This window comes from Falco peregrinus, chromosome 6 (assembly GCF_023634155.1).
Source record: "Falco peregrinus isolate bFalPer1 chromosome 6, bFalPer1.pri, whole genome shotgun sequence".
In the NCBI taxonomy this organism is placed as follows: domain Eukaryota; kingdom Metazoa; phylum Chordata; class Aves; order Falconiformes; family Falconidae; genus Falco; species Falco peregrinus.
Window position 1 is genome coordinate 9,799,138 of NC_073726.1, and position 12,686 is coordinate 9,811,823.

The 12,686-nt window shown below is 35.2% G+C and overlaps 1 protein-coding gene across 3 annotated transcripts in view; it reads left to right on the forward strand.

Moving 5' to 3' along the window:
- Nucleotides 1–12,686, forward strand: part of POT1 (protection of telomeres 1) — a 75,916-nt gene that overhangs the window by 24,391 nt on the left and 38,839 nt on the right. For all 3 annotated transcript variants that reach the window (XM_055807949.1, XM_055807950.1, XM_013302724.3), the window contains one exon: nucleotides 8,389–8,519. In XM_055807949.1, the coding sequence (XP_055663924.1) occupies nucleotides 8,389–8,519 (131 nt within the window). The remainder of the gene's footprint in view (nucleotides 1–8,388; nucleotides 8,520–12,686) is intronic.

Below are 12,686 nucleotides of genomic sequence, written 5' to 3' on the forward strand. Positions count from 1 at the left end.
TGTTTATAAGGAACTGAAAAGATTAGCTTTGTCTATAATACTTCAGAATATTGCCAGCTGTGAATGGAGGTACTTTCCCCTTGAAAAATATTGCAGGTTCAAAACTCAGGCTTAAAAGAAATAAACAAAACAAACCCCACAAATCTTTTACAGCTTTTGTTTCCTTTGTTCACACTGCTGACCACTAAAAGGGTAGGAAGGAAGTTAATAAAATGTAGAAAGTACTATTTTTACTCTTTGAGTAAATCACGGCAGGACATTCTTGAAGGATCGCATGGTCTAGATTTGTGATTTGTCCAGCTGCTTTAACAAGACTCTGGGGACCTGTGGACTTTGAACATCTTACTTAGATAAGCACCAATTGCTGGAAATTATCAAGACAGCCATTCTTTCCAGATGTGTAAAACCAAAAATGTTAAATAAACTGTCAGGATAATATGTCTCTGAAACAACTAGGACAGATTTTTGCAACTGAGTTATTTGACAGATGACTTCAGTTTCATAAGTAGTAGAAATTAAATAGAGGATCATTTACTTAACAACTAGTCCTTGCCTAAATATCATTAATTTTCTAATATATCTTCCATATATTTTTTCCTTTGGTAATATAAAAAAAAACCCCAAGCACAACAATTTATCAATGAAGATAATGGACACAATTTTGAAAAGTTTCTTTTTTATGAGGATAGTTATGATTCACTTGCTACTGTATCATGAAAATCTCCTAAACAGATATCATTGATATGGTAAAGTTGATTGACATAAAAATATTCACACTCAGTTAAATATTTCAGTGTTAGGTTTTTGGTTTTTTTACACAATCCAGAGTTATGTCTGCTTGAGAGGGTGCAAAATACTTAATGATTGCTCTGAAATGCTAGGGCATGAAACGGGTCGTGAGGAGATTCTGTAGTCGCATTAGATCTGGCACAATCCTGCACTCATACATTCTCTTTCTGACACTGTGTTAATAGAATCATACAGCTTTAAACTGGTACCTGCTGGAAGCATGGGCAGTGGAGCCACTGTACTTAATCTGTATGGTGTCTATTCACTGTATAGATATGCCCCTAGATAGGGGATATTACTCATTGTTACATGTATTAAAGCTTAAGGCTAAAGCTTTGCACTGTGTTCCCGTGAAAGCAAGTGGTACCCAAGTTATCCTTGTCAGTTTATATAATCTATAAACGTTCATAATTTTGATGACAATTATTGCATTAGACAAATGTTAAAACACTAATGCATGAAATGAGTTTTCAGTATGATCATAAATTATTATTTATTCCAGATAAAGTTGTTTTAACTAAGCATGCTTCAGCTCAGGGTGTGTAGTTTGGAATATCTATACATGAGAATTTCATGTGTTCTGAAAACCATCCAAGGAAGTACTTCAGGTCCTGCTTGGTACAACAGACAGATGGGTTTCTGTCTGCTGGAAGGTCTCTTGCAGGTGTTCAGAATTATATTGTAAGTTTCCTTCCTGAATAATTTAAGAGTCTTAGGTATTTTATATTATATTTAGCAAAGGTGATTCTCACCTCCTCCTCCCCTCCCTTAAGCCCAACAAGGACATCTCAAGTATTTAGCCTGAGTAAAAACAGTAAATGCATCTGTCTTTATAGTGTCCAATTACAGACGTTATGTGCTTGACCATGAAGGTTTTGGGACATTAGTGTGATGCTGCTGCTTCCCCAAGTCTGCCTTTTTTTTTTTTTTTTTTTTTTTTTTTTTTCCCCCTGCAGATATTAGTCACTGTTTTCCATAGTGCAGGGAAGAATTATGGCATGAAGAATCCTTGCTGCTAGTTCACAAGATGTCATGAGAGTAAAATCCTGTTCTCCTGGGGAAGCCTCCACCTAGCTTGTTCCCTTAGATATATGCAGTATAGTAATGTCAGATGTTGAATTAAAGTCTCATTTCAGCTTACCTAGACATGCATGTGAATGACAACTATTGAAATACTTCTTAGAATCAAATTAATAAAGGGTAGCATTTTCAGAAAGTACACTTCTAAAAACTTGAACATTTCCAGGTCTGCAGTTCTACATGCCCAAAATACAGTTTAAGAACCAACAATCAGATTCCTCAAGATATTTTTAAGCCCTAAATTTTATTTTTATTTTCAGTTTTTATTTGATCTTGAGCCAAGTTCATCAAAATTCTCAGTCCAGAATTTTTTTAAAACTATGTAGCTGAAAAAAAAAATTACTTTAAACTATAGCATGTGGGCAACTTTGATTAAAATAGTCAAATTTTCTTAAGTAATAACCAGACTGTTGTGGTAACTGATGGTCTAATTGTGAGGAAGCAGGCTTATAGTTAAATCTGCAGTAGTTTTGGTCTTTGAAGTATTGAGTTCCATTTTGGTTTTTTGAGGATGAATTTAAATTTTGCAGAACAGAATAAAGGTTTGCAGAGGTAAAGATAGTGATTTTGTTTCTGGAGCCTAAAAATGAGATTAATGTTCTTTCCCTTCTGTTCATAGTGGAGTTTGTGTTTCTTTTTTTAAAATAATTGCTGTTTCCTATCATTTAATAATGAAGATAAATAAAAGTTTTAAAAAAATACAGTTGAATAAATAGTTAACAGAAAGAAATCTTAGGACAGTCACTTTGATCTACAAGTTACAAATAATGGCATTAAAGCATCTGTTCAGCCAGATGCTTCTGGTAGTTACTCAATGTATCTCTTTAGGTGTATTGCATGTTAGAAATAACAAGCTGTAGTAAAGCATCTTCAGTTTGATTCTTAAAGGTTTTGTTTTAGGTTTTGGCAGTATATGTGTTTGTATAGGAGTGTGTGTATATTTGCATTATTTTCCTTCCTGTGTTTTGTTGAACATATTTGGTAAATTAGCTGGTTCAACTGCTTGGGTTTAGTACAAAGACACCTGTGTATTGAATGGCCTCAGTAATTCTTGAAAACATTGATGTTTGGTGTAGTTTTGAAGAGAGAATTTCCTACAATAATCTCCCTCTGTTTTTGTGTGTGTATTGAAATATAAGAAACAGAAGGCAATGTCTAATTAGCATCCCTCATTGCCAACAACATTGCCAAAAACATTTTTCTCTCTTTGCAGGAGGAAGTTATTGATTCAGGATAGTGGGTTTTCTACTGAAATGTTAGTCAGGAGTTGCATATATGATTGCCCAAAAGGAGATTCATAATTAAATCGATGCTTTCTACCTTAAAAATTTATACAAACGCATTTGTTAGGAACTGCTGAAGTCCTCAATAAAACTAAAATGTTTTATCAGTAAGTGCTAAATGGCTTCCTACAACATCAGTAACTACTAATCTGGAAAGCTTTTGTAGCAGTTCAGGTTTTCTTACAGTGACTGAAATAAAAAGTAAGAATCTGTGGGGTTTGTGTATGGGTTTGTTTTTTTTAATACATCTGTACACTGTGGAGAGATGCTGACTTTCTGAGCATGCTAATGAGTGATGTAACAGTCCATAAAAGAGTGGAAATGCTATGGCATTTATAAAAAGAAAGCTATAACCTGAAAAATGAACCTAAACCGTCATCACACTGGAGGAAACTTCAGCTTTTCAATGACTGTTGCAGGGCTACAAAACATTCGTATTTCAGACTATTTAAAGTCAAGACCTAGAAGCCTGGAGGAGATCAGTGTTCTCCATGTAGTTAATGTAACCTTGCACTGATCTGGAATTTGACTAGGTTTAAGATAGTCTGTGCAATATTAATGATTTCCCTTTGTTGCATAAATTTATTTTCTAAAAGCTGCTTCATCAAATAGTTGTGGGGTTTATATGAGATGAAATAAAAAACTAAGTAACAAGGTAAGGTAATTGTATTTCTAAAGAACAGTTAAGAACTAGTCTGAAAGATGCAAGAAGCGTGTGGACAGTTGCATCACTGTACTTTCGTTAAACCAAACATTGCTTTTCTCTGCTTTTTTTTTAGCATAAACACCAGTTCTGAGGTGTTACAAGCATAATTAGACAGGTGTCCATTGCTGGCAGTCCTTAACATGATGTTAAGCCTGAGTGGGAGTACCCCTTCATAATAATCCATATATTAAAAAAACCCATAGGTATAGTTTGGAGTTCTGTGTAGTATAAGCCTAAACCCAATGCTTTTACTGAGTCAGTCTAGTATGAAAGTGAAAACATTCTTTCATAGTAATAAAGTTCAACTGTAAATCCAGTGTGTAAGTGTAATATTTTTAAGACAGATTATTACAAGTAAAAATTGCCAGTGGTAAAGTTTTCCTTCTTTAAGAAAAGTTAATCAGTGAAGTAAACTTACCTAGTAAAGGAAAATTGATTGACTACAATATGTAAACTTTTTTTTTTGCTTGAGGGATTTTGCTTCATTGGAAAGTATTTTATGAAAAATCAAAAGCTTGACCAATGGCATTTATTATATCATTTCCTATAACACTGGGATATTATTTAAATTCAGCAATACTGTTTAGAGTTGAATTCATTATTTGTGCAGAAAAGTGAATTTGATCACTGAACTGCTATGCTGCTATGGAAAGCAGAAGGCAATTTTCACATTCCAGCTGGAGAAGGAAAGATGCATGGCTTTTTGGTTTTAACCTTCAAAAAGGACTTGCTGGATAAGGATTTCTTTGGAAGAAAACTGGTCTTTATGCTTTGTTCTTGAAGAACTCTATTTTAATTAATTTTAATGTAGAAGTGATGTTTTGAGATGATAGTTAAGAATGGAAGTCTAAAATCGCAGAAACTGAACTTACGTAGGTGTTATCGAACTGTATAAAGGAAGTATAATTTATATTACTTTTGAGTAGGATGATTATTAGTCATTTGAGTATGCTGATTGCACAGCAAATGGAGGGAGTGTGTTCTCTTTTTCTCCCTTAGCAGGCAGCTGCACGTGTGAAGGTGATGAGCACAGCATCAAAGAGTAACCACAATTTTACTGTGGATCATTTTCATTATTCACTTCATTCCTATGTTGGATTTTATCAATGCACTGTAACATGTTACCCTGTGTCCTCAAAGGATTGTAAATCTTTGAGCCATATGGGTTTTTCTTCTTAATTGCTCATTTTGCTCATGTCATTTTGCAGCTGAACTGTTAAGTTAACCTCTAACCAAAAATATTTCATATTTCTTATTCAAAGAAATACAACAATCCATCCTCATATTACAGTATAAATACTTGCAGTTTTGTCAGCCACTGATGCAACTTTCTTTATATCTGCTTATCCTAGCATAGAATGTTAGGATAGGTGCTATATGGTACTTGACCATGTGCCTTTGGTGGGAGCATGCAAAGAGTGATGCTTAGCAACTTCTGAGTGCAATAGATGAGAATTTATCATTATTGAGTCTGTGTAAAAGTCTTGGAGGAGGAAGAGTAGGGGTTTTCTAGAAATACTTCTGTATCGGTAGGCAAAGTAGTTTTCTTTTTCTTAGCAAGCATTTATTGCATTTCTTCTTTCAGTACTTCAGCCACTCAAAAGAGTAGAGAATTTAAACTTTGAAGTTTAAGTGATAGTGAAAATCAAAGGTGTATTTGCTGAAAATGGCAGAACAATTTTTTTTTTTTTGAAGGAATAGGCAGTGCACATACAATTATGTATGTTAATCTATGTGTCTTCATTTTTGGGGAGTCTGTTCATAGATTGTCTTCTTTTGACTGCATTCCTGTAGTTTTTATATAAAGTAAAACTGTCAGTTGTAGACTGATAGTATTCTCTTTCAAAGCTGTGTGGCAAAAATTTGTCTGTATCTTTATAAAATGCATGATGGAGATTTTACTAACTTTGTCTTAGCACTATGAAACCTTTGTTCACTTCCCAGATATGTAAACTCTGGTTTAGTGTCATTGTCACTGACTGCCTCACAGAATTATAGCTAAGGGAAGTTGGGGGGTTTGATTTGTTTGGATTTGTTGCTTTTTTGTTTGGGGTTTTATTTTTGAGAGTTGAAAAGGTGTCTGTCATGGACAAAACAGATTTGACTCGGGGAATTTAATTCCTTGCCGGTTAACATAAACACTTAATAACTGGTTCAGGTATTAAGAAACAATGAAGAGAAACATCTAAACACCTAGGGAAAACACCTTTTGTCCACTTTTCCCAGGCTCAGCTTTACTCCAGACACTTTTCCTTCCCCCTTCCTAGTCTCCACTCCCGTTGTTGTTGTTGTTGTTGTGTCTTTTTGGGGGTGCAGGGGATTGGGTTTAGTGCATAGCAGTTTCTTGCTATTGCTCCTTCTTTCTTACTCTTCCCCCAGCCCCGTACCCTTGTTCTTAGTGTTGTCCTCTGCTCTGATGTGTGTTCCTCCATCCTTATGTGTGCATATCTGCTGTGGCTGGCATGGGCTTACCCACAAGCCACAGTTCCTTTAACCTTGGATTTCATTTGTGGTCTTCCAGTGTTTAATTTCATCATTATAGAAATTGAGAAAGCTCACACTGCCAAACAAGAAGCTTCTGGTCAGTTGTTCAGATTTCATTTTTGTACAGGTAGTTTCTGTAGTTTGTTTGAATATTAGCAATAGAATTCATAAATGGGCTTATTCATTCATGTTCTTTAGTGTTGACTTGATGCCTGCTGAATTATGATGTCATTGTGTGTTACTCTGTTTAGAGAGTTTTCTATCATGAAGAGTGTTCTCATTTTTGATACGTAAAGAGAATGGGTCTAAGTCTTCGTGCAAGTCTTTGTAAGAGTTACAACTACTTTCTTTTTACATTGCTGAGATTCTGTTGTTGGCTGTTACCAAATGTAACAAAAATTGGCAAAGAACTTTTAATTCAAATAAGGGTCCATAATAGTAAGATTATAGCAGGTGTAAATGGTTTCTGTACACAGAGGAACTGTTCCTGCTTCTAAACGGTGTGTTTGTATTTTATATGCAGGTCAGCAGTATGAATAAACAGACTTTTACAGTGAAAACTTACATTCTTAAGATAGGACTGTGACAGTAAAAGTGTGAGTTAAAAGTAAATGGCATTGAAAGACTGGAGAATTGCCCAAGTGCTTTGGGTAATTCAGATGTAGTCTTTTATGCTTTTTTCAGTCAGAATGAATAGTAACAAAACTTTTATTCATTATTCTGGTCTGAAAGCACTGTGCGCACTGCAAACAGTTTAGATATTTCCACTCTTTTCAGAGTACAGGAAAATGCTAAGAGAGATAGTAAATCAGTGTTACACCAGTATGGAAAAGTACAAAATAATTTTGCCACTCTTACGAATACTGGTTTTGTGTTTTCTCATTCTGACATTTGAGTGGTATGCTCAAACTGAAAACCAACAGAGTTCACCATTGCAAGAGTTCAAACTTTAAATTAACAGTATTCAACAGTTAATGCTTAAAAATTGTGGGTTTTGCTTGAGGATCTTGCTAACTCTTTTGAAAAGCCAAAATGTTGTGTTCGTAAATGTATAAAGGCTGTCATCAAGGTAAAAATAAAAGGTTATAAAAGTTATTGCTCTACTCATCTGCTGAAAAAGTTGTAGTCCAGGCCTGAGCTGTAAGTTTCAGTAAATCTAGCACAGTAAGTAGCCAAAAAAATAAACACTGTAGTCTTGATTAAAAGCAAGTAGGACAAGATGTGGATGCCTGAGGTTCTAAACGTACAGCCATGCTGATACTGCGTATTTGTATAGCTCTCAGGCAGGTTAACCAGCTAGCACCCTGTGAAAGAGCAACTGTACTCATTCCTTTTTATGTTTGTAAGGTATCTGAGCACACATGCTTCTGTAAGCTGAAATGGAAAATTACAGGTTTCATTTCTGTCATCTGCAAATACTGCTCTATTCTGAGCTGGTTTGCTTTGTCATACTTGTATCTTTGAGTTTACTTTTTAGATCATTAATAGAAGTGAAATTCTATTAATGAAGTTTAATTTCAAAAGGACATTCAGATTCTTACTATACTTTTTAACTACCACTGTGGGACTGTGTATGCCTGCAGTATATAATCTTGCACATTTTGTTGAGGTGAAAGAGAAGTAATTTATTCTTTAATTTGCTTTTAGTAGTTACAGAACTCATTACCTCTTCAGAAGACAGTGCAAAAGTAAATCTTAGAAAAGGATTGTACAAGATAGTACATGTGCTCCTCATTTCATAAAGGAAGTAATTGAAATGTGAAAAAGTAGTATTCCTGTTGCAGATAGAAGAAGTAGTTTTGTGTGTTCCTGGATCACAGACCTGTGCTTAATCACCCATTTCATTTTCCGTTATTTGGGCTAATTATCAGCAAGATGGGCCACACTTCAGTTGTTTTGGTCCTGTAACTAAATTGACTTTGGAGGAGTTACGTAGTTTGTAGCAGAAAAAAATAGGCCATGTCGTTGTTCATGCCAAGTTTAATACCTGTGTATTAATAATACCATAATGCCTATTATTCATTCAAACACTTTTATATTTTACAGATTATTGCTCAGTTGTAACACTTGTGGACCCATCAAATGTGAAGTTAACGTGCACTCTTTTTAATGGAAATCTAGATTCACTACCAAAAATTTACAAAGTTGGAGATATTGTTCGATTTCATAGAATAAAGGTAGGTACTAGGATGTGGAGGGTTTCTGTGCTTGCTTTTTGGCAGTGAGAGAAATGTAGGAATAATTTAATTCTTCATGTACTGAAATTAACATATGGCGACATTGGATAAAGCAGTTGGTTGATAAGATGGCTATGGTTGTGGTTTATTTCCAAAAGTGGAAGTAAACAATCAAATATTTTTAAACAACAGAGTGCTAAGCTGATACATCGCTTTAAAAGTGTTAGATGTGGCTATGACAACTCTATTTTTTAAAGTAGGTGACAGAAATCACATGGTAATACTGCTAGATAAACAGAATTTAACTGACATAAATGTGTACAATTTATTCCTCTTCAAACTAATAGAATTGAAGGATTACTTTAGAGCTGTCATTGTGGAGCAGCTGGATCAAGAGTTACTCAAGTAAATGTAATCTGTCTGGGGTTGTTAGTATGCAGTATGCTCTAGATGCCGCTTTCACGTTTCCCTGCCTTACCCCATATTTATCTCTATCAAAGGTCATGAAGGAAATAGTGCATATAGCTTTGGTGAGATATAGATAGATAGGATGTTTTGTCTTGTGCCTGTTGCAACTGTATAGGGAAGAGGAGCCACACTACAGAGACTGAATGCAAGTCTTGTAATGCTGGACCATACTTGAAATGTGCAGAATAGAACCAAAGACATGATTTTACGATGTTATATATTAATTTGCAAGATAACACAATTACATATTTTTGTTTTGCTTAAAACAATTATAGCAGAAATGAGTGAATGTCCAGAAAGAGGACAGTTGAAAAAAAGCCAACAGTTTGCCCATTTAAACACTCTTGAGACATCTAGGAAATTTAGGATTGTACAAAAGGGTGATGAAAGGATAAAGATCAGGAGGTACTGAGCATGTACACTTTGATACTCTGTAGCAGGAGAACAAAGAAAAAAACCCTATGACAATAAATGCAAAAGGGGTAAGATTTATCCAGTAATTGAGATTGGTACCACTGAGAAAATTAAGAAAGAACTTATTAAGATTCAGAAACAGTCTTCAGCTATTCTTATAGGTATTTACAGTTCAGAGAGAACTTAGATAACCTATTCCGGGTTAGTATAAAGCTTCTGTAAGGTCATCTTTATAATTAGAGTGGAATTAAACTATATTTAGACTTTGAAGCTTGTGTTGCTAATCAGTACCTGAGATATGGTTGTGTTAGGCTTGGAAGTTCATTGATTTGACTTCAGATGTGAAAGTCTTTTGCTAAATCTTAAATCTGTCTGAAAACAGCAGGATGAGCATTACACAGATATATTCATTTCTGAAAATATATGGAGATAGAAACATGTTTATTGCTTCTGAAGCAAAACTACATACTTTATAATACATGTGTGAAAAGGAGACAGTAGAAAGGAGCCTGAATGAAAGAAAATAATTGAAAAATTGCATGTCTGTGATAGGTTAATACTAGATTTTTTTCTAAGGTGTGGGAAGTACAGGTTAAAAAACCAAATGAGACCACTGTTAGGGAAGTTCTGCGTGTACCCTCTTCTATGCAAATATAATATAAAGAGTGAAGCTGAGACAGTCTTTAATTTAAATTTACTCAGGAAAGCTATTGATATAGCACATGGAAGGAACCTCACCATTCTTCTGACTTGGCATCATTTTTCAGGAGATCATTCTAAAATTCTTGTTAATTGGTACCTCATTGTTCTCCAAGATGATGTTTCCGTTTCAAGGACGGTCTGTTAATTCCCTCTGCACATACACTTAAGTTTTTTTCATCACAGCTGAGCTGTTTTAAGTGGTTTCTAGCCCTAACTGACCTTCAGTTGCTCATGGTTGATATCTCCTCAGATGCATAAGCTGACAGCTTGTTTAATTACTTTAAAAGTTAGAATGATCTAGAGTCACTAAACTGTCTTTTTCTGGATGGGAATGTTTTGACTACCCTAGGCTAACAAAGTTACTTTGCATGTTCCCGTATCTGATCTGAGCAGGTAAAGATCTGACATAGAAGCCTGGTGCCAACTGCTGGGAGTAAACTGGGAGGGAGGTGATCTCTTCCTTTCACTTACAACCAGCATAGCATGTGGGAATCCTGTGCAACGTGATTTTCAATTAAAAGAAAAAAAACAACTCTAGTTAGAGTTCTAATTACACTGTCTGCAGTTATTCCTTCACTCTATTTTGTCTTCAGGCCTTAGCACCTTCTCTTAGGTTGCTGAATGGAAAGCAATTGAGGGTAGCAGAGGCCATAGTCTCACATGTGCTTACCAGTGAGGACAGATATACACAGTCCTTAACAGCATATATTCACATTTCCCTGTCCCAGATATGCTTTTGAGAGACTTCCAAGAAGTTGATATTGATAGCAAATGCATTTTAAAAATGACTACTCCCAGCTATGTCCTCAGCTGCTAATGAATAACTTCATAGTAACACAGGTGTTGGCAAGGTCCAGTGGTTCAGAGCTAATAACATAATGGAAAGGATTCTCTTGGGCTTACTCTGGATAGAGAATAATTTTATTCACTCAGTATTTGTTGCAAAGAATGAAAATTTTAAGTGTCTTAGTAACAGAACTGAAGGATTATCCAGTTTTAATTAAATTTCTATTAATATTTCTTGAATTGCATTTTTATGACTTCTTATAATGATTTCTCATGAATGAATAGTACTTAGTGATTTGCAGTACTGTATTTGGGCCTTCAACCACAGTCAGTGCTCTGCAGAGGTGACATTGGGGGGGGATCCCACCACTCCCCAGTATAAAAGCTAGACTTGTGATCTGTCTAGCATCCCTCTATCTTCATGGCAAAGAAGGAGTTATCTCAAATAGAGTTTACTTGGAACTTTTTTTTATTCACTGTGGATGCTCTTAATATCTTAGACTTAATGCCTAATGTTTAAGCTGTTAAAAAGAGAGAAGAGACAACCTGCTGTACTGACTAAATCTGCAGTGTTTTATCCTCACTTGACTTGGGAGTTTTGGCATGTGTTCTGCCTTTTGTCTATTATTCAGATGCTGTCATGATGACGGAATTGTTAATTTTCTTGTTGGCTTTTCTCAAGTATTCCTTATTACCACTGAGTGGTTCACAAACAAGAATTTATTCACTCCTAGTGAAGTGAATGGGTATTTGATTTCCATTTTCATGTTTGAGAATTGGAGAAAAGTGAAGCACATTCTGATTTAGGTGTTCATCTTGTTCAGCATACTTGAGTTGTGTGGTATAATCACTGTCTAGGATGTATTTTGATGGGTCTGTCTCCCAAATGCACAGCTTTATAGAGCTGTGTGACTCTTGTAGAAAACACTTGGAGAGTGAAGACCAAAGGAGTGACCTCTCAGTATAATCTTTACTTGTATAACTTACTCAGCATAATGCAATCTCTGTAGCAAAGTCTTAATTCTGTAGCTTTTTGTCATCGTAAACTTGATACTATTCTCTTCTCTTACCTTTATCCCTCAACTTTTTCCGTGCACAGGCTCCAGTCACTGTAACAAATGAAGCAGGAGTCTTCAAGATGACAGCTTCTTTGTTACACAGCACCAATTCATCACCACTGTACTACTAAAGTCATATACTGCATAGGAAGATGTCCTGTAGAAAAATAGAGTAACAGAATAGGGTATCATAAATACACCATTAATTGAACTGTTTGCACAGACAACAGTAACTGTCATCTACTAACTTTGGAATAATTATGGTTTATAAGTCTAGTGGTTAGGCTTTGCAATTAGATGTGGCATCCTACGTCTCTAGAATAACAAAATGGAGAAAACCAGCAAGAAACAACAAATTCCATGCATACTCATCTGGTTCAAACTCTTTAGATTTCAATATAAACATGTTGCTTCTTTGAGCAAAAGTACTTTATATATACTTTATAGCCATGGTATAGATGGTTATTCCCTCCATAGGTCCGTCAGTTGACAAGTATAAGACGTATGTTTTGCTAATGAGTTTCTAAGCTGTTTGCCTGTCCACAGAGGAATGGGAATCTGAATATTAAGCATATGGAACATGGCTTCATAAAAACATAGAAGGATCAATTACAGTCCTTTTTTTTGTTATCCTTACTAGTTCTGTCCTGTCTCACTTGTGCATCACTCTCCTTAACCTTGTAATACTTAACAGAGCATTTGTTCCACTAGGTTACTTATTCTGACCTTTAAACCAGCC